The 27,433-nt window shown below is 44.5% G+C and overlaps 1 protein-coding gene across 4 annotated transcripts in view; it reads right to left on the bottom strand.

The window, feature by feature from the left end:
• LOC146821271 (uncharacterized) overlaps positions 1–27,433 on the bottom strand; it is an 838,501-nt gene that overhangs the window by 171,796 nt on the left and 639,272 nt on the right. For 3 of the 4 annotated variants that reach the window (XM_085612210.1, XM_085612207.1, XM_085612208.1), the window contains 2 exons: positions 26,673–26,732; positions 14,312–14,459 (listed from right to left, as the gene is read on the bottom strand). In XM_085612210.1, coding sequence (XP_085468336.1) covers positions 14,312–14,459; positions 26,673–26,732 — 208 coding nt within the window. The remainder of the gene's footprint in view (positions 1–14,311; positions 14,460–26,672; positions 26,733–27,433) is intronic. The other variant, XM_085612209.1, reaches the window with a different exon arrangement.

Raw genomic sequence — 27,433 nt, 5'->3', positions numbered from 1 at the left:
ACATACGGTTTGTCCAGCATGTCCTAGGTGTTTCTATAAATATATATATTATTTTAAATAATAAAAATCAAAGGCTGGCCCCGGGGGAAGGGGTCCCCAGGGCTATAAGTGGCCTGAGGAGGGGGGCAACGCAGCCCCCTCCTAAAGAATAAAAAAAAAAGGCTATGGGTTGGGGTCCCTGGGGCCGATTAAGGCCTTGGGAGGGGGGCCACACGGCCCCCTTCCAAATTTATTTTTTTCAACAAAAAAAATTAGGGTGCAGGCCCTGGGGGATGGGGTCCCCAGGGCCAATAAATTAGAAAACGAAGGGGGGCCACACAGCCCTCCTTCTTAAAAAAATAAAATAAATAAAAGACCGGCATTGTGCCGGAGGCCACGCCGCCTCCTTGCAGCACTCTGCAAATGCGCCCCCTGGCCAGTTGTAAGTAGGGGAATTAATTCCCCTTCAATACTGAGGGTCCCTGAGGGCCAACTAGCCCAACCGGTATCTCCAGTATGCGCCAGGGAGCTGCGTTGCAGAGAGGTGGTCCAGGCCGTGCCACTTTTTAAAACCTCTCTGCAACGCAGCTCTGTGGCGCTTACTGGAGGTACCTAGTGGGCTAGTTGGACCCTAGAGACCCTCAGGATTCAAATGAACTTAATCTCCCAACTAAAAAAGGCCACAAGGCGTGTTAACACAGTGGTGAAGGGAGGGGACGGGGCCTGAGTTAACATGTGCAAACACGCCCTGGGGCACGTTTTAAGAGGTAGTTTTAATCCCCTGCCCTATTATATACTAGGGGCTTACAGAGGAGGTCATGCTAATCACAGGGGGACCCCAACGCATAGTGTTCCCTAGTGTATGTAGGTGTTTTCACTGTATTCTGAGTGTCTTTTAACATAGCACTGGCTCTTGGGCTGGTTAGTCAGACTCAGTTACCACTAGTATCCGTCTAAAAAAGTTGAGGGTACAGGATGATTTTGCAACAAGGCTTCTTTCTGCTCTTCTGTTTGTTCTTTCTGCACGTTATCCTTCTTCCTGCACTTTTTTCATCTTTGAGGACTTCTGTTGCTTCTTTCTGCATTTCTTTTTTTTTTCTTTCTGTGCGTTTTTTCTTCTTTCTTCACATGTCCCATCTCTATAGGCATAGTTAGAAATTAGCATTTAAAAAACCTTTGAAATTCACTGAAAAAAACATAGGTTTCAGGCATGTTATAGTTAGGAATTCGCATTTTAAAAACCTTAGAAATTCACTGAAAAAACCATAGGTTTCAGGGGCGTTCTAGTTAGCTGGACTTTTCACTCGTACAAAACCATTGAAATTCCCTCGTTATAGTTAGTTCAGCCAACTATAACTCGAGCGCCCGCAATCCACTGCTGATGAAGTCACATATTACATCACTCATGACATGGTCAGTGACATCACTCATGACATCACTGTTGACATCTCAAATGACATCACTGATGACATCACTGATGACATCATCCTTGTGATAGAGTGGCAGACCTCCTATCCCCCTAATATAACCTTTGATACACACATTCAAAAATAGAAACTAAAATTTTCAAAACAATGGACATACCAATACCAGTTACAACAACCTATTCAGTAATTCTAAGATCCACATACACATCCGCTCATTCACGAACAGTCCTATACAGTCACTCATACATGTACTCATCATATGTACTCATACACCTATACATCCTGTTACACAACGCCACTCATCCATAGAGTTACTCACACACATAGTCACTCATGCTAATAAAGAATCAAACATCCATTTACTTGCATATACAGTTATACACACACCACCACACTTACTTCTACAGAAACTTACACATACTTAGTCTTTTAAACAATCACTTATAGAAACACATACTTATTCATACAGGAACTCTTCCAATCTCTCACTCTCACATATACTCACTTATATACAACAATAGTCACATATACTAGTTTAAAACATATGTAGTTACTCATAGAGACACTATTGAGACAGTCATTTACTCAGTAACACACCCATGCACACACTCCTCCACCCATACAGTCCTGCACACATGCGGTCTTCAACACATACAGTGAGTCACTCATTCATGCACCTATGCACTATGTAATACCCCCCACCAAACCATACAGACACTCAGACACTCATACTGATACTCAAAAAACCAACTAATAACTATGTAGACACTCATGTAGCTACTCACAACCCATGCAGCCACTTATACACAAAGTGAGACTGATACAGATATTTACATATTTAAACATTACTCACTAAGCCATTTATTCACTAAGATACACTTAATCGGTCAGTTATACAATCAATTTTTCAAAAACAAATCATCCATTTAGACCCTTATATACCCATTTATTCTTCCATCGAACTTGAGATATACATATATAAAACATATGTAATTTTCAGAAAAACACACATTCACTGGATGTCATCAGTGATGTCATTTGAAATGTCACTGACCATGTCATGAGTGATGTAATATGTGACGTCATCAGCAGTGCATTGCGGGCGCGCAAGTTATAGTTAGCTGACCTAACTATAACGGGGGAATTTCAATGGTTTTGTACAAGTGAAATGTCCAGCTAACTATAACGCCCCCTGAAACCTATGTTTTTTTCAGTGAGATATACATCTCCTCTGCTCCGTTGCTAGTTGCTGCCTGCTTCCGCACTCATCAACGGGTGCTCAATCAAGTTAGGGAACTCTCACGCACACTTTCAGCTCCCATTCCCAAAGGAAGACCAGCACTCTCATTGGAGATCAAATCCTCGTTGTGGATTTATTTGCACACTTCAAAACAAACACGTTTGAGCATTAAGCCTTCGTCTGTTTCAGCGGCTGCCTAACTGACAAGGTTTTTTTATGTCAATTTCACGTCATCAGCGTAGCAAAAGAACTACATTTCCACATACAATGCCTGTCGCCATCTTAGAACATTCAAATCGGCCTCTAATACAGCATATACTGTGCATTAGGAATTCTGCATTCATTATTATATGGAAGTTGATTACATAGATACTCATGGTGAAACTATCACTTGATCACCGTTCAATGCTCCAAATTCAATTATCCACATCTTCCGCGCCAACGCGTTTGTTTAAAAGTGTGCAAATAAATCCACAATAGGGATTTGATCTCTAACGCGAGTGCTCGACTTCCTTTGGGAATGGGAGCGGAATGTGTATGCCAGACTGCCCTCGTGTGATCGAGCACCCATTGCTGAGTGCGGAATTGGGCGGCAGCTAGCAATGGAGCAGAGGAAAGTGACATATGCATCCGCACCGCTGTGAACGGGACGGTCTTTGGAAGCACCCCAATAGAGGCTGACTTTCGGCAAAACTATACAAGCTAAGAGAAAACTGAGGGGTAAAACATCCTACATGAGCATAACAGAACTGTGATTCATTAGTTCCACAGCATAATGAGTTAGAGAAGCACATTAGAGTAAACCGGATAGGGTGAATTGATGTTAAGTGAAGCAGCATGCTGCGAAGCGGCCACTGGCATTTTCAAAGTACGCCAGGGGAACGCACTGAGGGAGAAAGCTCTACTTCCAACACGATACAGCATGATTTGAGAAGTAAACTCAGAGGCTCTACAAGAGGGAAATAAGGAAGTGGTGGGAGGCCACATCCTTACAACACTATAAAGATGTTGAACGTACTGAGAAGCCTTAGGATCTACACGGTCCCGGCATATGAAAATCCTGATCCGGAGTTGTTAGATGAGTGGGCTGAATACACGGCAGAATAATCTAAAGGAATGCTTAAAATATTGGTTACGTTTGCTTGGAGTGATCGCAAAAAAACTTTGAAAGAGATCGAAGCTCTAAAAAAGAGCATATTCGACATGGGAGATAGAGCTAAACATGAGGAGGAGAAGGAAGTTACGCCTTGGAATATACAAGAAGATACAGCAGCGAAAACAACAAAAGTTTGAGAGAGACTCCAGTGACTATGAACTAGGAAGAATCCTGACCTTTGCCAGGAGATATGATGCTCTGAGGCAGGATGTGAAAAGAACCAACAACCAATTAGTCAGAGCAAAGACAACTCAGAGTCTGAGGTGACAGATGCAGAACAATCAGAAGAAGGGGGAAATACAGGACCAAGTAGAGTGGCGCAACTCCCTTTTCACTAGGAGTTCAGCCTAATCCGCCAGTCGTAGTGGAGACGTGGAAAGGGAAGACCACCAGAACCAAGGGCCACAGAGCAACGAGAATGGGAGGGTGGAAGCAACAAGATCTATGGTATGGCCCGGAACACCAGAAACAGAAGGGGCAGGAATTACCGACAATAAGTGACAATTTAATCATCCTAAACCTAATATCAAGAAATTTGACCAAAAAAGAAAAGTCGGTCTTCAGACTGGAATTAACATTCTGCCCGACGGGGACTTTTGAATACACACAGACATGAATGGATCTATTAAAGTTTATAAGAAACGTAAAACCGCCTAAGTATTTTAAAATGAAAACCCCTGGACCGATCAGAACAAATGGAGGATTGCCATGTGAAGACACAGATATGCCCACGATACGTGACCTGGACACCTTGGCTGTTCTGGAGGAACTCAAAAGCGATGGGAGTCCACAAGGACAAGCGAGAAGAGATGATATGGACAGAATTTAAAATCTGGGGATAACACAAATAGGGGCTCTAAGTCCCTTTCTTCCACCTTCAAAGTTTTACCCTCAAGAACTCTTGGCCCTTCATGCACAGGGAGAGAAAGGAATGAATAAATGGAAAATCACATATGACCAAATGCAAGCATTGAAGATTTACAGATGAATCAAACAATCGTTGTGAAACCCTCCGACAAAGGAGGAAATATAGTGTTGCAAACAAGATGCAATTAGTGCAAAGAACCATATAGCCAATTAAACAATAAGAACAACTATGCCCCCACCACCGAGGCGGAGTACATGAAGAGCATGCAGACATTTGGAGACCTGATTCTGAAATGGTATATGAAAGGAATACTTTCCACAGAAGAACTTTACTTTCTGCAGAATAAGCACCCAAGGATAAAGACCTTTTGTCACCTACCAAACGTCCACAAAGACAAGATGAATCCACCTGGGCAACCAATTGTGTCATCTATTGGTAGTCTCACTAAGAATATGTCCACATATGTGGACCACTTCCTGCGCCCATTTATGTCTCAACTAGCATCTTCTATGGAATGGGAAGAGGATTTCCTTATGATCACACTCGATGCATCAAATCTGCATACAAGCATAAGGCACAGACGGATTGGAAGCAATCAAGTACTTTTTGAAATGGTGACCCCTAAAGTACTTGGAGCACAGTGACATGCTGTTAAGAGTTTGTGACTTTCTGTCTCAACAATAACATCTTTATCTTTCAGGACCAAAGGTATACACAGATGTGGGGTACAGCTATTGGCACCTGCTTCGCCACCAGTTACGCAAACTTGTTAGTGGGCTGGTGGGAGAAGCAGGTGGCCTAGACAGGCACCATGGATGAATGGCTGGATAAGATTGTCTGCTGGAGGAGATATATTGAGATATATTGATGATCTCTTCATTATATGGAGAGGGACAGAGGATTCTGTGAAAAAAAAATGTCTCATTTGAATGAAAATAGATTGAACCTCAAATTTACCAGTGAGGTAAGTGCTTCTCAGGTAAACTTCTTAGATCTAAAGGTATTTGTGAGTGCTAATAAAATCCAAACTGCACTTTACAGAAAAGTCACAGCTGGAAACTCGGTGCTGCATGCCAGTAGCAGTCACCCACCAAGTCTAATAAAAAGCATTCTATATGGGGAACTACTGAGAATCAAGAGAAACAGCTCTAGGGATAGTGAATTTCAGCAGGCTGCACGAGAAAGCATCCAGAGGTTATAGGTGAGAGGCTATCTGAAGGGAATCTTGCAAGAGGCACAAAAGAAAGTTTAGGAAAAAGAAAGGGTAGCTCTGTTGCAGAAAGAATCAAGATAAGTCAATAGTAAGGGAACAACCAATGTCACAATGATAACGAGTTGTTCAAAGGCTGCAAGTAAGGTGAGGAATATACTGCAAACAAATTGGAGAATTTTGAAATCAGACCAAATAGGTCGAGATCTGCCACCACACCTGCAGTTGTCAATATATATACACACACACACACACACACACATATATATATATAGAATGCTAAACATGTAAATATGGTACTGCATAGATTACATACATGTTATTTCCTTATGGATCTCCGTTTTATCTTATCCATAACAAGGAGTAAATGTGATCATAATTGTATCTATACGTGCTTCACTATTGAAAAATTAGGCAAAATAATAATGATTAAATACAAATAAAAATTCAAAAAATATTTTAAAAAATACATGAAAAAATTAGCTTTAAGTACAGCAACAATTAAAAGTCAGTCTATTTATCCGTAGATTTACACATTGGACCTTATATAATACCACTTTATATCTCTTCCATGTATACCTTTATATGTAGTTCTGCATCTATAGATTTATTACTTTACTCCAGAAAGAAAAACTTCAGCTCTCTCCACTCCACTGCTAGGTCTCATCCTATACCTCTCAAAATACCCTCTACCTCCACTCAGACTTATCCCAAACCTCATTGCACCACTGTGATTGGATTATTAATAACCCTTGTAAACTCTTCCCTTCTCTTTCACCTTTGACTCATCCCAAACCTCATTTTACTACTACGATCTCCCAAATACTTTCTAGACTCTTCCTTCCTCTATCCCGCCTTTATCTTATTCATTCCAACTAACAGACTCACATATCCACCACTCAATTTAACAATTGAGATTTCCTTATACTAACCCACCACTAATTCACTTTGGGTTCTGGAGCAGTGTGCTGTTCACTGAAAAATGCCTTGAGCCTCCTCAGGGGTAGCAAGCGCTATATAAATACAATGACATTTGTTTGCGACAGTCCCAGCCAGGAATAAACCCTGTTTTGGAAGGTGTCATGCCTACCACAATGACAAAAATTGGGAATAAAAGACTTGTCAAAAGATGTTCCACCTCCAGGTCCATGTCTGAAGGCACAGAAAGAAAGGAACTGCCATCAGTGGGCATGGGTGGAACTTATATATGGCTTTGCCTGGTACTTCTGGAGTGGAACACTAATTGCATGGATCCACTTGCCTCCATCTACTGCCATACAGGAGTACTGCTTTGACGTTTCCAGACCCAGTGACGTCTTAGGATATTCACAAGATAAGTAATCTGCAGTTAGAAGTATCCATCAGAAGTGTTTTTTATTTTTTTAAATTATTTTTAATAAACAAAACAAGCTTCAGGCATATGCATTACACAGTATACATTAAAAAACATTTATCAGACATGACAACTATCAGATCAGTGTATTCAGACTTCTGGGTTAAAAAACATGCGTGGTGCCCAGCAAAACCCATTTGAATACATCCATGAGTACCCCATCAAACCACCTGGCGTTCCCCACAAGTCCCATCACAGGCCTCTATATTCTGTCCAAGGCCCCTATTTTTTTTTCCATTTTCATGGGCTGCCCCGGCTTTGATATACCACCTGCTCACCGCCACTGCACCAATCCATATCCCTAAGCCAGGCAGCCACTGTCGGAGGTTCGTGTGGTCCCAAAGCTCGCGCAATGTTTCTCTTGACAACCCCCCCACGCCAGAGCCAGCCACTCTTTGGCCATGTGAGTTCTCCCGTAACACCAAGAATGTGCCATCTGGGTTCAAGCGGAACTTGTTCACTCGTTACAGCTTCCATAACCCGGGTAACACCCTTCCAGAATATCTGGACCATGGGACATGCCCACAAAACATGGAAAAATGAACCCTTCTCACGGCATCCCCTGAGAATCTGTGGAGCCCCCTCCCTTAATATGCACCTGCACCATTCTCGAGGCATATGACCTGTGGAGGATACGAGTTGGACCGATCTAAATCACGCTCTGACAGCTATTTCCCTAGGACATTGGAGGGCCTCTGCCCAGTCGTCATCCTCTAGCAGGCCCACCTCAGTTTCCCAGGCCTCCCACAAGGGGCCCAAACAATCAGGGGTGTTGTTCACCAGCTTTTTGTACATTAACGACACCACCTTTTGAATCATGGGGTCCAAGAGCAGCCTGTCCTCCAATGGGGTGTATTCTGGGAGCACTGTCCCTTATAAGTAGCAATGTAGCACCAAGGGCAGCTGGCAAAATTGAAGGAATTCTCCTCCACTCATCTGGAAGCACTCTTGCAAACTATCAAAGGTTATCACAGCACCACCACTCCAGACATCTCCAAGCAAGTCAATGCCTATAAGGCTCCACCTTCGGAACCCTAGTAGCTTGTGCACTTCTTTAAGAAAATTCCCCTCCCATAATAGGGTCTGTTCGGTGAGTTTCTGATCCCGCCCCATCATTCTAGTTGCTCTATGCCACATATCTATGACAATTTTTGTATGTGGTGGTAGATGAGCTGAGCCCCCACCCTTTCAATAGAGTTCTCCCAAATGACTGCCCGAGCCCATCGTCAGTCTGGTGTCCACCCTATCTGCTGGTTCTTTCAGTGGGGGAAAGACCCAACCATTGATGTTGATAAGATGGGCTGCCCAGTAGTACTTTCTGAGGTCCGGGACTGCTAGCCCCCCTTCATACACTCCCTTCTGCAGTTTCTTAAGTGAAATTCTGGGACTGTCTCCCATCCACCGTAGCAGGCGTAATTCAGAGTCTATCATACGAAAGATGGAGTCCGAAATCCTATCGGGAATGTTCTGTCAAACATACAGTAGGTGCGGAAGGACCATCATTTTAAAGAGGACAGCCCATCCCATGAGGGAAACAGGGAGTCCCCTCCAGTGTGTCATGTCCCCACGCAACCAGGACAGCTGCCCCTGCAGATTCAGTTGTGTAAATTTCATTTAATTCTTTATTGATCCAAATGCCCAGATATTTAAATTTATCCTGAATTCCCAGTTCCAAACATGCGGATCTTAGCACCTGAGGGTCCCCCGCGAGAGGAAAAACCAGAGACTTGTCCTCATTCACACTAAATCCAGAGTAGGATCCAAAGGATCTTATGATATGAATGAGAAAATGGAAGGTCTATCGGGGCCGATGTGCATAGAAAAGGATATCATTGGCGTATAATGAAATACGCTCTTCCCAGCCCCCTCCGGAATTGATCCCACTCACCACTGGGTCCCCCCTAATCCAAGCCGCCAAAGGCTCAAGTGCCAGCGCAAAGAGCATCGGGGACAGAGGACCTCCCTGTCTTGTCCCGCTATGCAACGCAAAAGCTCTGGAAATAGCCCCGTTAACCCGCACCCTGGCCATCGGGCGGTATATAGCAATCAGACCCACCGTTGCCGGCCAATGCCCATCTTCCCCAACACAGCAAAAAGGTATGGCCATTCGATACTATCAAATGCCATCCTTGCATCTAGAGAGATTATGGCGGCTGGGACCTCCGGCTGCCTCCAAATAAGCGTCTCAGGTTCAATCTCGTACTCTTATGGGGCATAAATCGGGACTGATCTGCAAGAATCAAAGAATGTAGAACCGGACCTAACCCGTTCACAATAATTTTAAGTTTAAGAGGGATATAGGTCTGTAGGAGCGAGAGAGATCATGTGGTTTCCCTTTCTTAAGAAGAACTAAAATAGTAGCACTTCTCATATCTTCCTGTAATCGTCCTCTCTCAGAAGCCTCCTTAAACACTTCTAACAAGTACGGAGCCAACTTGCCCACCACACATTTAAACATTTCATTAGGGAGCCCATTCGGGCCGGCTGCCTTCCCAGATTGCAAATCTCTCATGGCACTCTCTACCTCCTCCAAGTGGAAATCAGATTCAAGCGCCTCCCTGACCTCAGAAACTAAGATTGGCAGAGAGATGTCTCGCAGAAATTCGTTGCATTCAAATTCCCCTTTCAGGGATTGGTAAGCGTTTTCAAAATATTTGGCAAAAATTTCCACAAGGGCCGCCCGGTGCCTCCCTGCGTCCCAGCTTCAGACCGAATCTGACACCCAGTTACGATTTCTGTCCCTGCGTTCCAACCAAGCGATTCGTTTGTTGGATTTATTCCCCAGATCATATACTCTATGTTGCATAGCAATCGTGTGAGCCCGAGCTGCGTTTTTGGCAAGTTCACGTAGGTATCGTTCTTTAAGTTGGAGGGAATGCTTGAGGGCACTAACCTCCCCCGTGGCTTCAGTTATAGTGTTCTCCAGGGCAAGTGAGTCCTGTTCAAGATCTTTGCATTGGCTAAGTTTCTCTTTGCATTGTGCACCGTGTCCGCCTGCACAAAGTCCCTTGCCATTGCCTTATAAGCCTCCCAAAGAATACCGGCAGAACTAACGGAGCCCACATTTTCGGTAAAGTATAATTCAGTGCGTTCCTCGAAACGCTCCCGGGATTCCTGGTCTCCGAACATAGAGGGTTCTAATCTGGGGGAAGAGACCAGTCACTGACTGGACCCTGTAATTGTACCTCCACTGGAGAATGGTCAGAGATACCCCTCGCCATACGACGCTCATTCTGAAAAAGCCCTGCCGCAGTAGTGTGTGAAAATATAGTCCAGAAGAGCTCCGCTGCCACGTGCCGCAGAGATATGAGCATATTGTTTAGTGCTGGGGTTATAGCATCTCCATAGATCCACCAGACCCAGAGCGCGAGCAAAAGAGAGCAACGGAAGGGGCCCCTTTACCCCCGGAGGAAGAATCTCCTCATCTAGTTCTGGCATCATAGTGTCATTCATCCCCCCCCCCCCTCAAAAGCAGTCTCCTTAGAAATCAAACATAAACTGGCTAAGGGCAGGAAAAGTGATATCTTGCAATCTCAGGGGAATATACACTGAACATATATTAACCGCCTGACCCTCCCAAATGCCTTATATGGCCGCATATCGCCCCAGTGGGTCGCACCATGTATGCTGTATCACTAGAGGGATCACATTTTTGATGAGTACAGCCGCCCCCCTGGACCTAGATGTAAAACCAGCATGGAACTGTAGGGTATATCCATATCTATTCAGGTTCAAGTACCTATTGCCTCGCAGATGCCTCTCCTGAAGTAGGACTATATCCGGGGAGTGCCTGTGCAAGTACTGAAGGACCACAGTACGTTTAATTTTGTCACCCAGACCACTAAAATTCTAGGAAAGGATAGTCAGTTTCTTACTGGGTAGTGAAGCCATAGAGTAGGACAGAACTAATCCTCTCCTCCTCCCAGCAATTCAGGATCCCCCGCACGTGCAGCACCACCCGCCCCACAGCAAATTGTCATCTGACAACTATTGCAGCATTACATCTGAAGCAATAACTAGGCAAATAAAACATGTAATGAAAAAAAACCCTAACAATATCCCCACCCTTGCAGCCCTGTCCCCTACCCTGCTACATAGGCTTGAAACTAACCAAAATTCCCAACTAGCAGAGCGCCTGTCACCCAAAAAACAGTCTACTAAAAAAAAATTTAAAAAGTGGATGAAGAGCATTGCCTACACACGGCTCTGCGGGGTCCCACATCAGCCTAAGTCCAGGAGAAAGTAGTTGCAGTGTAGTAAAAGGTCTATAAAAAATCTCCCCTTGAAGAGTGCGAGCACCTAGTTACAATCCCCAGCAATTTACATTACATGTAACAGCAATGAGTTCCAGAGTCAGGCCTCTATAGCGGCAGGATAATTTTCTGTGAGTCTCGGAAAACACTGGGCTCAACGATCTGGAGCGTCGATCCTAAATTTCCAATCCTTCTTGCCCACACGAAGAACCGGAGGCGAGCTCCCGGGTATCTCTCCGTCTGTCCACCACATGTGGACTGTCTTTCTGTGGTCGCACCTTGTCCAGCCAAGCCTGCACATCAGATGGAGTCGGAAAGAACTAGGACCTCCTATTAGCGATAACTTTAAGTTTAGCTGGAAAGATCATCATATACTTGATGCCCCTATGTCTTAGGGCCCGCTTCACTCCGTCAAAGGTACGTCGTTCCTGTTGCACTCTTAGAGTAAAGCCCGGGAAGAACTGCACCATTGTGTTTTCCTAAGGGAGGTCCCCCTGTTGTCGAACCACCTGCAGGATAGCATCCTGATCCCTATAGTTGAGGATCCTGGCGATGATCATTCTAGGTGGAACCCCCGGCTTCGAAGGAGGTACCGGGGCCCTGTGAGCCCTTTCTACTGTGAAGGTGGAGAGTCTTTGGGCTTTAAGTGGGTCAATATTAATTCTTCAAGAAAAAGGTCCATGCAAGGGTCTTCTGCCCACTTCAGGACTCCCACCACGCGGATGTTGTTCAGGCGGGCCCACCCTTCCTGATCCTCCAACTTCAGAGCCACCTGGCGGTGGTGATGGACCAACTGTTAGACTCTCTCCTCAAGTTTACGTGTGGAAGATTGAAGCTCCGAAGTTTTGTTCATATCGACCCTGAGAGGATTAATTTCTATTGAGACTTTGTCAATTTTAGTTTCTAGCGTCGTTCCCAGCACTTGAATGGCGGCCATAATTGAGCCAAGAGACTGTTCCGCAGCATCGGCCAGACTGCCCATAGCGCTCTCCTCCAGGGGTGGCTGCCTCGGGACAGCATACTTGTCCATCTTATTCGCTTGGGCCGGTGGGGCCCCTTTCGGCTTCATTGTGTAGCAGTCCCAGAACCAGCAGAATCAGTACCCACTAGGCCTCCAACCCGGCTCGCACCGCCGCTTTCAAATGACGTTGGCCGCACGTGTAGGTAGCCCTGTAGACCCGGTTGGAAGAGGAGTCGTCGCAGTCTCCATGCACCCCACAGGAGTATCAAGGCCACCAAACTAGAAGCGAGCACCTAGGGCGAGAAACCAGATATGTTCCGTGGGCCAGCGCTCAAACAGATCCTGCCCAGCCACAGGACCTTACAGCAGACAAGCCGGTTCCACAGGATATAGGGGCCCCAAACTTCACATCAGTGCGCACTCTCTCAAAGGGGGCCAACACCCTGTTGATCAAAACAACCCTCTGCCAGAGGTTAAGGCCACAGTCCAATACTGGGGCACACCTATACAGCAAGTTCCCATGGCCAGACGCAGATGGGGAGGCCGCTGACGTGTTCTGCAATCGGGTAGGCCCAGTTCACTGTATGGGGTTGCACTCCCTCCACCAGGGACCCAGGGAGCTTAGCCAAGTCTATTAGCAAAGAATATCCCAGCTACTTTCAATGCCTTGAGCCGTGGTGCTCAACTGAGAGATGCAGGCAGTGGTACCCACTCAGCCCGGGTCAATAATATCCAGGGGGGGGGGGGGAGATTCCCGTGCCCCACCTGCGTTCCACAGCAATCAAGAGGGGGCAGCTGACTGCCTAACCCTAATGCCAATAATTGCCGTGAAACACGGACCCCCGCGGATACCAGGACCTCGGGCGGGTGCAGCAGCTCACTGCCAAAGTTGAGCCGTGGCACCCGGGCCACACACACCGGCAATTACACGGTGGCAAGGGGGCCCCCCACACCTCCACAGCAACAGGGTCACCCCTCACTCACCTTTCCTCGTTGCCGGGGGTCTGCCGCTCACATCAGAGGCCGATACGCCCCAATCACCGATCGCTCCCTGGCTGCCACCTCAGTCGGTCCGCAGCCACCCGGCACCCAAATCTATACCAGGCGGGTATGGCAGTGCGGCTTCAGAGTAGTAGCGCCCTGGCTATGGTGCCCAGAGGATATGTACGGCGGCGCCACCACCTCCTGGATATCGCTGCTACGTGCTGCCTGGGGACCACACACGCCCCAGAGGACGCTGCGCACGTCTGCTCTCCCGGCTTCGTCATCATGTATCTCTGCTTTCCCAGGGCCCAGCTCCTTGGGGATAGGTGCATATAAAAGCAAGAGGCTTCCTGCGCACATACAGACAAATTTAGTGCTGCAACTTTCGGATAAATACAGGATATTACGGGCGGTCGACCCGGCGGAGCTCTCCTTCTACACGGCCATCTTGGCGGATGCCAGGCCACGCCCCCCATCAGCAGTGATTTAACAACATCAGATTGATGGAGGCTGGTTTGGCTTTGACGTGATTCAACAATGTGTGATGCAAATCATAGCAGCAGTGAGTATAAACTTGCAGCACCACCGTAATGCATGTATGATGTGATAAGATTGATAGCAAAGATCCTATCAGCAAATTTCAAACTGTGACTATGGACAAAACAACAGTACGAGTTCAGACTATAGCTTAAGAATAAAAAAAAAACATGATTTTATTGTTGGTTATATTTGTAACATGTTTCCACAGGAGGTGACGTTTCCCTAAATATTCTGCCTCTCCACCTTAAAATAATCAAAAATCTAAATGTTTAAATAGATTGTAAACCATATTGTGTGTACCTTTCAAATCATTCTTTAATATTCGAAGATCCTTTTGCAAATCTTCAAATTTTATGTGCGAGACTTCGAATAGGTCCTCCGGGTTTGGCAGAGGGAAGACATCCATGGCGTCTGGCTGGAAAAGGAAACTCTTTTCCTCCAGACTGCACTGCAATGAAAGAAGGATACATCAGTTATTTCAAATGAACCGCATTTCATCCCATACTTAACAGCAGCTACTTGACTGTCAATTTGAAGACCGAGCAAAAAAAAAAAACACTTGGAAACATTAGATTTGAAACCTTAAGACCACAATATATCCTCAAAGGGATTTAATCAAACATTTCAAAGTGTCCCCATCACCTCTCCTTACTCCGGATATAAATAGAGAGCTTCCGGGACCAGTCATGAAATTGCTTGTAGCGTTTTTTTCTTTTGTTTATGCCCTGGATATTTACAGCTGAGGGTGGACCTTAACAACTGTAGTACTTTGTAACAAGTTTCTCCAAAGGAGTGCCAGAATAAGTTCAGTGAATGTTGGGAGTTGAGCAGCCCGAGTTTGCAACCATGTGTTTTATTTTGGGATAAATTAATTTAGCTCCACACCTGAAATCTACTTTGTGTGAATTGAAACAAACTAATTTTGACTCGCAACTGGATTGGCTGTGACACATGCACCGAAACCCGGACTAGTGTGCATGTTTGTGTACCACTTAACATGCACCATTAATAGGATGTGCACCGGTAAATGTAACTTCTTTCGGCAGTTTCAGGCCTTCTGATGGTCGATAAAATTACTCCAATTCCACATTCCTTATCCCAGTACTTGCGGAGGTACTGCCTCCCGATGACAACCCTTTCAAAAGCACCCTCCTTTTCTCTTAGCACTCCTAAGTAGACCCACCCTCTTTACTATGCAATGGAAATAGAACTTCCTGGTACTTTAAAGCACCCAAAACCTGCTAAGAATACTGTGTTTGTGAGGAAGCGACAGCAAGTACTTGGATGAGGAATGTGTAATCAGATAAATGGAAATTACCGGGAAGTAATCCAAACATTAGCTTCAATAACTGATATAGAATCTCAAGGAGATCCGAAAAATTGATAGTTGCCTTCTGCAAACCCAAAAAAGTATTCCAGGGGATAAGAAGTAGGGTATAAACTAAATTTCTTCACCTACAATAAAAATAGATCCAATGGCTACTATATTTTCTCAGAGTGTTCCATTCTAGAACATGAATTGTCATATGTATTATACTAGGTTTCTGCTGGATTGTTTTCATTGTATTAAGTATTCTAAATAATATATTTTATGGGGTTATGCCAAATAAAAATATTCTGATTGACTGACACATGGGTCAAATGCACTAATCTCATTCATCCCCAAAACTGGGACAAACCCTTTGTTCTGTGATAGCTATAGAACTATTTCTCTGATCAACATGGATATAAAGGAAATATTCAAGATACCAATCAAGAGAATACAAGGTATATTTAGCCTCACCAAGAATTCCAAGTAGGCTGTTAGGCTGTTTTTTCGGATAAACACCACAAGTAGTGTTGGACTGGAAATGCGTTTGGCCGACTCCTTCTAGCATTGTGCGGTTTAAGTTAGCATTTGCTGCCCCATTTTGTATTCAGCCACCATTTTGTGCTATGATCGAAACTAAGCTTCTGCCACATACTGTCTGCCTCAGCAGAAAAGCAGCCTTGATCGTTTCTCTTCATTTCTCCAAGGTGGAGCTTTGCTGCACTAATGAATAGATTGTTCTGTCAGTGCATACCTTTCTCAGTAAATAGGCCTGCTCCCACTCAGAGACAGGCAGAGTAACCTTGAATGTAAGATAATGTGTGCCTAGTTCCAGGACCGTAGTCCATCCTTCTGCACCTCCTTTGTTCACCAGCTCCCAGACTGGAAAATTCCTGTCTAGGCGGGTCTTCAGGGGTATTGGAAATGTAATTTAGGCTTTGCCATGTTGTCTAAGGGCAGTCCCTCTGCAGCAATCTGAGGAGACTGGTCAGATGAACTCCGCTCGAGCATATACTTATAAAAAACTTTGCTGTGTATTCTCTGTCTGACCGACTCTTCATTTGTATGCAAGGCTGAGAGGTGGTCGCGATTGACCCGGGTGGCCCTAATTGGGTCACTTCCTTCAGTTGGCATCCAAACAGGGACCCCATCAGGTGAGTGACCCTTCCTTGCTCGCGGACGGGTGAGAACGGGGCCACGTTGGGCCAGATGGGCGGACCAGGGATCACTGCATGAGAGAGTCTGGTACTCGCAGCTGCCCCATCTGACCGGGCGGTGACTCAGCCAGTGGTCATCCCGGCTGGGGTCCTGAACGGCAAAATCCTTGGATCTGACCATTTGGTCTGAAGAGTTGGCAGTGGAGAATAAATTGGTTCAACCTGTTTGCACCAGGTGAGTTTGCTTTCGTTTGTGGTGGTTATGGCGGCATTTTGATTTGTGTTTGGTGCGGTCTGAGGACCTTCTTTGGACAAGCGCTTGAATTTGTTTGAGTTCTTTATGAACATGGTACCATTTTGATTTGTATCTGATGAGGTCTGCGGACCGACTTTAGTGAAGATACTTGCAAATATCGGTTTGGCATTAATCGTGAACTCGTTTTCTCTTCAAATGCCTTGCTTGAGTAAGATGTTTTGTGTGGGTTGTCATTGCTGTTCCATTGATGCTTGAATGGAAGAAAGGAAGCCTGGGCCTCGGGAGGGCACCCCTAATTTTGGCATGTATGTTAAGCATGGCCTTGGGCCCATTATGTTTAGTACATTATGGCACAAATATACGAGGGACAACGCTGAGTTGCAGTGGCCACTGACTGGCACCTTTGACGAGCAGAAAATGAAATTTTTGCAGGACAAATTGTTTGCGAAATGAAGTAGGCAGTCTATGTTCGATTCTCTTCAAACGTGGCAGAAAGAGGCTAAAAAGAGGTGAATTAAGGCAGAAAAGAGGCCCAGAAAGGGAGAATGCAGACAGTAACTCAGAAAGCTGTAGCGTATGATAGAGATAAAATAGAAAAGGGAGTGGGCAGATAAAAAGTTTTGTTTCCAATGTGCTAAGTCTTTTGTTGCCCAAGAAGAAGTTTATCCTTTTGGGGAGGAATTAATAGAGACTCGACCTCCAACTCCATACGCCTGCAGAAAATATACCCCGTTATCCCGCAGTCTCAGCCACCTGTTCCCTCTGTATGTACTACTCCTGCTACTGTTGATCTGACTGCCTTGGCTTCAGCACCTCCTGCCTTTCCTCTTTCCACGCCGCCTGCGAAGACTGGGACTGTTAGTACCTCTGCTATACCTATCACTTCAGTGTCTGTTTTGCCAGCCCTTACACTTACGACGCAGCCATTCACAACGCTAGTGCTTGGTGCTCCCATTACTTCCTTCACTGTATTATTACATTCCACGATGTTGGGGATTAGCAAGACACCAGTGCGTAGACCTACAGACGGAGACTGAATGAAATTTAAGGAGCGTCTAGGACGGACTTTGGTCCTATCACATGTGGGGGAGGAGGAGAAAAGAATGGTGGCTAATCAGGCTTTTCAATGGGCTTAGAGTACCATTTATGATTTGGATGACATATGGACTGTGATGAAAGATTATGAGCCGTTTATGCAACAGCATGCTCTTAAGCATATGTCTGCCGCATTGATTGGTCTTTGGGAGCAGTGTTTTAGGGATGCGGCCCCTTGAATTCTATATGACATCAAGGACTATGTATACATAGCGGTAATGGCTCTGGCTCAAGTTTATTGTAATGTTGCGACGATGATTGCTTATCGAAGGAGACTTCCTGAGAAGAGCCCGACCCCGGTATCCCAGTTTCCAATGAGAGAAGTCCATCCCTTATACCATCCTGAAATACCAGAGCTAAGGAACACGCAGGATGCTGTTATTAGATCTCGGGTAGAGGCTCGTTTCCAAGAAGAGTGGGTTTATACTCCTTGGAAAAGGAGTGAGGTCTTGTCCCTTAAGACTCAGTTACCCAACCCTAAGAAAAACCCTCCTGCATATTATAAGGAATTGACTGAGGCTGCTTCATCGACAGTGATGACGCTAGCAGATGTCGAGATATTCTTTGGTCGGTTGGTACCGATTGATATTTAGTGGCAAGTGAATACGCAGTACCACATTGTGGAATTGGGTGGTACTTGGGACGAGGAGAGGAAGCCGGGCAAGAAGCCCAACTCCGAGATACTTGCTGTACCAGGCCGAATTATTACCTATATGCACTCTCTTATTCCACCAAGAAGGGTTGATACGGACAAGTTAACAGCATGTCATCAGAAGAAGGATGAAAGTGTATCTGATTTTTGACTCCGTTTGAAGGTGTGTTTTTGGATTTCAGATGACAGGACTTGTAGGTGAAAGGGGGTGTCCGATTGTTCGTTAACAGATTTGTTACGAACCTGCTTCCTGAGATTGCGACTTGGTTGCAGTCTTCAGAGAACACTTGGACCACCTCCTCCCCTTCTGTGATGTTGAGTATGGCACAGTATTATGAACACTGAGAACCAGGAGAAAAAGAAGATGGCGAAGAAGCACAAGGAGTTGAAGACAAAGGTGTTGTTACAGAAGGCGTCTAGGGGAAAAGGGAGGGGATGTGGTGCTGGTCTGGCCCGACAGCCTCCCCGTTTTAGTAGGAATACTGCGCCTGTAGGGCCGAATAAATGCGCGTATTGCAAGGAGAAGGGGCACTGATGTATCCAGTGTCCGGTGTTATTACAGAAAGTCGAAGCCCCTAGAGGATGGGTTTCTTGTGGACAGGGTCATGGAGCAAGTGATCAAGACCGGGTTCAAGAAGATTTAACTATGCACATCTCCAAAATGGTGGGTACCCATACAAGCATGTGAATTATATGACATTTTTTTAAATGGCTTCTTTTTAACGCATTGTCGTACATTAGGAAGGTAGAAATGCTAAGTAAGTCAATAGGTAGCACTTGTTCTACTATGCTATGTTTCCGTAAGTCTCCCGATAAAAATGGTACCTCACTTGTGGGGGTAGGCCTAGTGCCTGTGACAGGAAATGTCCCAACACGCAACGAGAACACATCACATTTTTTTTGTGAAAACGGACACTTCTTTGCAACGTGCCTAGCTGTGGACTTTGGAGCCTAGCTCTGCCGACACCTCGGAAAACCAGGCAAACTTATACATTTTTGAAAACTAGACACCCAGGGAAATCCAGAAGGGGGTCACTTGTGTGGCTCTCACTAGGTTCTGTTACCCAGGATCTTATGCAAACTTCAAACTTTGTCAAAAAAACAAAATTTCTCGCATTTCTGTGATGGAAAGTTCTGGAATCTGTGGGGAGCCACAAACTTCCAGCCACCCAGCATTCACCAAAGTCAACCAATAAAAATGGTACCTCACTTGTGTGGGTAGGCATAGTACCCACGACAGGAAACTACCCAAAACGCAAAGTGGACACATCACATTTTTCCAATGAAAACGGACCGTTTTTTCACAATGTGCCTAGTTGTGGATTTTGTACCCTAGCACTGCCAGCACCTACGGAAACTTACAAAACCTATACATTTTTGAAAACTAGACATGCAGGGGAATCCAGGATGGGGTGAGTTGTGTGGCTCTTACCAGGTTCTGTTACCAAGAATTTCTTGCAAACCTCAAACTTTGTAAAAAAAAAAAAAAAATTTTTCCTCACATTTCTGTGCAGGGAAATTGTGGAATCACTGGGCTGACACAAATTTCCTACCGTGGGGGAGTGGGGGCATTGGCATGCCCATTCTGGACTTCCCCCTATCCCTATGTATAATTAAAAAAATCACTGGTGCCTAGTGGGCTTTCTGCCTCCCCAGGGGAGGGCAGATAAGGGCATATTGCCCCCATGTGCCTCCCCGGGGGGCAGAAAGACTGTGGCAATTTTTTGGGCGATGGGGGCTTTGGCATGCTCATTCTAGGCAACCCTCACCCCTATGTATTGAAAAAATAATCCCTGGTGCCTAGTGGACTTTCTGCCTACCCCGGAGGGAGATCAGGGGCCATAACTTTGAAAAAAGAATCCCTGGTGCCTAGTTGGCTTTCTGCCCTGCTCCCCTGGGGATCAGATAAGGGGCTTCCTCCCCTCATCTGCCTCTTGGGATCAGAAAGTCTGTGGCAATTTTCTGGGGAGTGGGGGCATTGGCATGCCCATTCTGGGCACCCCCACCCCTATGTATTATTTAAAAAAAACTAATCCCTGGTGCTTAGTGGGCTTTCTGTCCCCCGGGGGAGCAGATCCGGGGCTATTGCCCCATCTGCCTCCTGAGAGGGCCGAAAGACTTTGGCTATTTTGGAGGGGGAGAGTGGGAGCATGGGCATGCCCATTCTGGGTAGCTGCCACCCCTGAACTATAACAAAAAATAATCCCTGGTGTCCTGGGTAGAAAGACTGAAAATGCCCATTTGTATATGGGGGGAGAAAAGACACTTGACCAAGGGTCTGCTACCCCAACCCTGATGCCTAGTGGATGGATCCCTGCTTGGTGATCGCCCTCCCAGGGTGATCTCCAAGCAGGGACCCACCATTAAGGGGTACTATTGGAAAGGGGAGATTCTCCCCTTTCCAATGATACCGCTCCGTGTGTTTCGGTGCTCAGGGCTGATAGCCCCATGAGGACCAAACACAAACTGAAACTAGCCTTTTGGCTAATTTTAGTTTAATTTTCAATGTGATGACTTTAGCGCGTCACGCACGTGATCGCAATGACATTGAAAATAAAAATGCCTCAGGAGGTTGGGGAAGCTCTTTCCCACCTCCAGAGACAAAAGGAAATCCCTATACTATTTACAGGAGAGGGATTTAGTGCATTTGTGTGCATGACAGAAGGGTTCCGTAATGAGCACTGATGCTTATGATGGAACCATTTGGTTATAAGCACCGAAAGGGCTAGATATGAGGTCAAATGTTGAAGTGGGAGCCTTAGACATGAGCCAGTATCAACAAAATGGAACATTACTTAGCAGTGCATCACTGCATTCCAAGAACTATGCAATGATCATGGCCTAGACAACAGTCAGATTTCACATTCAGTTAGCAGTAAACTAGGACATAGTCTATTCATTCTTAGCTCCCCTATCCTGGCATATAGCCAAACATAAGGCGAATATTGAGATGTGATGTCTGGGTTCTACCAAATCACTGTATGACATCCTCCTCAAACAAACTTACAAAAAATGTGCATCTTCTCTGGCAAAGTATTTTGTTTCATGAATATCCGGGATAAGACCGGTGCACCCTTTTAGACTATCATGATTAAAGGGCTAGGAAAGTATGACTTTAGCCATTTCAAAATATTACAGAACTGGTACTGAATCCCCTCTAGACTATTCTATATGAAGCCCAAATTGTGACATGGAGATGCGGTCAAGGTGAAGGCGCTCTGCCACATATTTTATGGGATTACCATGGGATTGACTAATACCAGTAAGGCATATGAGAAGCCATGCCTATTGCCAGTGACTGATTTTAATGACTGGTCCTGTTGTGTAGTTCCTTGGAATCCCCAGGACGTGTGCGTTTTGGATGACCTAAACTGAGGGCTTGGTGTTCAAACCGACTCTGGACACCCCCACAGAATAGGTCAGCTGTTAGACCAGCTAGCTCTACAGTGCCACTACCACCCCCCTGTATTCTACAGTGGGGTAGGCAGTTTGACAACCACTGAACATGACAACCCTGGTTCCTCGGGGATCGTGGAAAACAGTACGGTACTTTTCGCTCAGTCACTCGTGCTCACTTATTCTCAGGAAAGGCACCAGATGGCAATTGGGACGTTTTCAATAAGTATTTTTGGTCCAGGGACAGTCTTGTGTAAAACATATGTGCTGTGACAATAATGAGACCGAAAGAGATTGCTAGTACCAATATAATAAATAGTAGATACATTTCTACCATAGTGCTAATAAGATGAACATAAACAGTTCAGATAAAAACAGTAGCTCTTGCATATTGCTAAAATGAGCACCCTAAGTAATTTGTCTAAATGTACCTAGCCTAGATCTGTATGTGCAGCATGTAAATGCGTATATGTATATCTGTAGTCAAGAAACCCCTAGGGAAGCTACAACCCCCTCACCTGATGGTTGAGAATGAAGAACCCGGCCTCTGCTTCGAGGATGACAGCCCGCAAGGGATGTCAAACCGTTGCATATTGAAAATTGAGCAAGCAGGACCCCCGTCTCAGCTTGGAAGGAATTCTCCTCTAATTTGTAGGGGGGTGAGGGTCTTTTATACTAAAGTGGTTACTCCAGGGTATTTTCTAGAAGCCATATGTTTTGAAAACAATCAAATGTTTTAGAAACAATTTATGTTTTTCCAAACAAATGTCATCATACACAGCTAGCTGTTGGCCAAGGATGAAAAAAGTGGTGACCCTTGTACAGAATAATTCTGCCGTGCCTGGATACATGTTTCTGTACGTCTGATACAGGGAGTATGATGGAATACTAAGCAAGCTACTAGGTAAATTGTCACCTGTTTGGAATTGCTATTGTCGTGTGGATAGGACAATGCATGTAAAAAGGGGAATACATGACGGGACTAGCCTAAAATACATGACAGGCTAGACTAGAACTTTAATGATGTTTCTAACTTACAGGGGATCACCTCTCATTGAGGGAACGGATCTCCTCCTCTGTAGCCATAGCCAAAATAAAGTATTATATCAATTTAGTGACCAAAATAAAATGTGGGCTCCCTTTCTAGAGTTTGAAGACAGTACCCTTCTTCCATAAGCCACCAAACTACTTTAAAGCACACTAATAATTTATTGAGTCCCCTTTCCTTTGTTATTGTATTTCTATAGCACTTGCTACACTCGATGAAGCATAGAAGCGCTTTCCGATGAGAAGCACGCTTATCCAGAACCCAAAGATAGATTAGTGGTGCTAATTGGGATTGGTGGGAGTAGTAGATACGAGAGTCTGGTAATTGGATGAATAGGATAAATTATGGAGAGGAGGGAAAGAGTTTAGAGAGGAATATTTGGGAGTTCATTGTGGTAAAAGAAGTTTGGGATGAATCAGAGGGGAGGTAAGAGATATGTTGAAAACCACCTTACTTACCTTTCTAGAATTAGACTTAAAAATGCTTAAATGTTGTAGAAATGTTTATGCAAGAAATGATTAGTAGAAATCAAACATAAGGAGATGATGAACGGAGCGCTGAAACTTTTCAGACACTCACCCCAGGTCACAGATCTGGGTTGAATCCAATATCAATCTTTAGCTCACTTTGTCACCTCAGTTCCGACCCAGCTATATGCAAATCAGTCTTGAACCTGTGCCTCATGAGAACAGTCCAGCCCGAACTGCCAAGCCAGGTCTTCCATGAATCGGAAACAAGCATCCTTGGACCGGTTTCTGGGTAACACCCTTAATCAGCCAGGCTAGCTTGAATACAGTGGCAAAGTGAGCAAGGGACACACGTCTGGGCACACCATGGCAACTAAGTGCGAACAAAGCAAGCACACGGAGATGATGGACGGAGTGCTGAAACTTTTCAGACACTCACCGCCAGTCACAGATCAATGATTAGTAGAAAAATAAATGCATAACTTTTAAAACATTTGTGAAATAAACTGTGAAAATACATTAACTAAATACATGTATATTAATGCGCGTTTCTAAGCAGCCATTTCTAAACGTGTACATTAGTAAGGCCCAAAACTCTTCTCACTTGACTCTTGCTCACAGTTACATGAGTGAGATATTTAGAAAAACTGCTTAGCATTAGTGAAATCTTTCAGAAATGTGCGGACTATAACATTGTGTTTATCCAGCTCCTCACCCCATGTTAGATCATGTGTTAAAATCAATGAGCTTGCTAAAACAGTTTGTTAAATGATGACCTGGAGACTCTATGTTTCCGAGTAACACTGATAGATGCTTTCATATTAGTGACTAGTTTTTGTTCATGCATCAAGCTCATAGTGCATCTTTTAGCTTAGGTAAGAGGGTTCTCATGAAAGCCTTTCCTCATGTAACAAGTATTGAATGAATTGTATCGACTAATGGCAACAAGGTTGTAGACTGGGAACCGGAAGAAGGAGCAACATGTGACCGACAACACAACGCGAACTATACCTATTGGATATCGACAGAACATGCATACTGAAATGTTACGAAAGTATGAATCTATATTAATGTTCCTTGGTAGTTAGGCAGAGATTCAGATTTCTCCGACTAAGACTCAAACTTCTACTTCCCATCCATCAGTCTTGTTGCCAGATCTCTACTTATCTTGAAACTCTTCTTTATGGAGAGATGATTCCTTTAGCCACTCCTCAAAGGTGACTACATTTCGATTTTTGGTATTCAATACTACTGCAAAGATCGCATTCTTATTTACGGTAGGTACAGCAGCTGTAGGGAACTCGGCTGAGTTTCCAGAACTACTCTTTGTGAGAAGTTAATTTCTTATTCACTCTTCTCCAGAGAAACACTTCATGTGTTCAATTTAGAATAGGTCCTGTAGTTAGTTTACGGGGTTTCTTTATGAAACACTGTATATATTATTCTATTGCTTTACCAATTCTATTGATATTTCTGCAAACCTGCTAATCCAAATAAAGAGATGTAGATGTTCTAACCTTACAATAAATAAATGTTTTGAAACTTTCACAAACCTCTCACCATTGACTGATCGTAAATTCTAAATGTCATTGATGTTTTAAATTGATTTGGAATGCTCTAATTCGCCTATGGTAAAAAAAGGTCCTTCAACCACTCCGGAACCACAAGGATTCTCTAGGGTAAGATTTGCAAGTGGGTGTATATTAAGATGGAACCATCGTGGTGAGTCATAGGGCTCCTGCAGTGGTTTGGTGAGATTTTGGGAGATTAGTTAAAAAATATATTTTCTCTGCAGTCGGAGGAAAATATATAAATATGTAGGTCCATAACCACACATAAAAGGTATACATACATTGACACATGCCCAGGCTTCCCCCGTCCCACCCCAAGTGATTAACAGACACCTTAGACCCTAAACATCATGGTAACAGTATCCTGAGCACAGTATCGATAGCCTGGTCACATTATCGTTTGACGGCTTTATAACGAATTTGCTATTGGCTCTAGTAGTGCATTTTGTAGCGTCAGAAAGGGGTGGTGGTGTGGCGGCTAATCGAATCCAGCGGTGTAAACACCCAAGTGCTGTGAACCGGTGTTGAAATGGATTTCAAGTCAGAAGGCTGAACTGAGGCAGAGGGCAAACCCACTGGCATGGACCCAGTCATGACTCCTCACAACTCCTTGGGGCCATGGGCACTCCAAGGGAAGACCCAAAGATAGTATGAATAGAATTATAGTATTCTTTCATCTGGGTCAGATTTACCCTGGCTTCAGGGAAGGGATATAGGTGCGGGTACACTCATGCACCGATTCTCGAGCCGAAGATCAGGCTTTAGATGGCGAGGTTGGGGGGGTGCCGTGACTTCAACCGCCTGCGTCTTGACTTACCTTTGGAAGTCAGTGGAGAGTGACGTCTGCAGGAAAGGCTCCTGGAGCGGGCCCACGGGCAGTCCTTGGGGCGCAAAGGGGACCGATGACGGCTGGGAGTCTTGGAAGGCTGCAACATCTGTGCAGCTAGGAACTTCATATGAAGTTACCGCAGCGCCTTCGGGAGAAGTTGACAACAGGAGTCTCACTCCTCGAAGTCATGGTTCTCCCCCAAAGCCCCACATCAAAGAGTGAGGATCTGTGGCGAAATGTGCCACCCACAGGACCCACAAGGCTAGAACCCAGAGGACATGAGTGTTTAAAAGTACTCTGTTCTGATAACATTGAAGTTGCCCAAAAAATAGCCTAAGAAACCGCTTATCAGATCTGTGTTTGAAAGCCTAGAAAAGAAGAAACTGACATCAGTGCTTTGGGAAGGGGAATATATGGACTTCATAGATGTCACATCTGCTGTCCAAAACAACAGGGGTAGAGGAGCACAATAATCATAAGTGTTACTTGTTTTCATCAAAAAAGCCTCAATCCTTTAAGGCATAAAGCATATATTATGCAACCAAAGCGAGAATTTCTTTTATGAAGGAGACAACACAGCAACTTCTTATACGAACAAAAACTTTGTATCCTTATTCTTTTCTTTTATTCTTATTTCTTCATGTCAGTGTACATATAGAACAAGGTTCAGCCACAGTACACTACAACCGTTTGTCCTGCTGCTACATCTGCTGATCCAGTATGGTGCTTCAGGTGAATTCAAAGGTAAGGAATCGGCGGCTAGATGTCAATTAGATTAATGTTTTTTTACTCATCTCAAACAATGAAAAATAACCTATTTTGACCCTGTTATTTTATATTGAAAGAGGACATAACTAAATTTGAATAGTCAAAAATCTTACCTTATGTATGTGTCGTAAATAGAAAGAAGCAATGAATGACAGCAAAGTGTAGCTTTTATCCTATTAAAAGATAACAAAGAAGATGTTACGGGGAATAACCTTTTCCAAAATTAAATCCATTAAATAATTTTACCAAGGAAAATCTAAGACAAGCTTGCCCATGCTCTACAAACCTAATTAAACTAAAAGGAAAAGTTACTTACCTTCGGTAATGGTGTAGCTGTTAAAGTCGGGCTAGCCGCAGATTCCTTAACTTAGACTTTCAACCAGGCGCCAGTCTGGATCCAGAGATATTTCAGCCGTACCTCTGCGTGCCAGGGGACGGCGTCGCATGGCTCCGCCCTGAGGTCGTCTACTGATATGATGTCAGTGGAGCCATATAAGTTCCTCCCGGCACAATGACGTCAGTTTTCTACTGTGAAAATGTTCCGCTCATGAACGCGGAGCCACCACTAAAACTGGTTGTGGGACCAGTGTGCCAAATATGATCAAACTATCTTTAAAACAATAAAGATAAGAACAACAAAGCTGTGGCACAATAGAAATGGATTTTAGAAGAAAATACCCAAGAAATTATATTGAAACAAGGGTGAGATGAGAGTTCTCGCCCTAGAAAAAAAAACACAAGGGAAGAACCATACCTTCCTATGAATTCAACAGTAATTGAAATTAATGTTATGGTAAATCTTAAAAATCTTCCAACAACAGTGAATGATTGAAAATGCACACTAAATATGATCTATTGACAGTATCCGAGTCAA

Source organism: Triturus cristatus, chromosome 6 (genome assembly GCF_964204655.1).
Source record: "Triturus cristatus chromosome 6, aTriCri1.1, whole genome shotgun sequence".
In the NCBI taxonomy this organism is placed as follows: Eukaryota; Metazoa; Chordata; class Amphibia; order Caudata; family Salamandridae; genus Triturus; species Triturus cristatus.
This window is presented reverse-complemented; position numbering and strand designations above follow the sequence as displayed.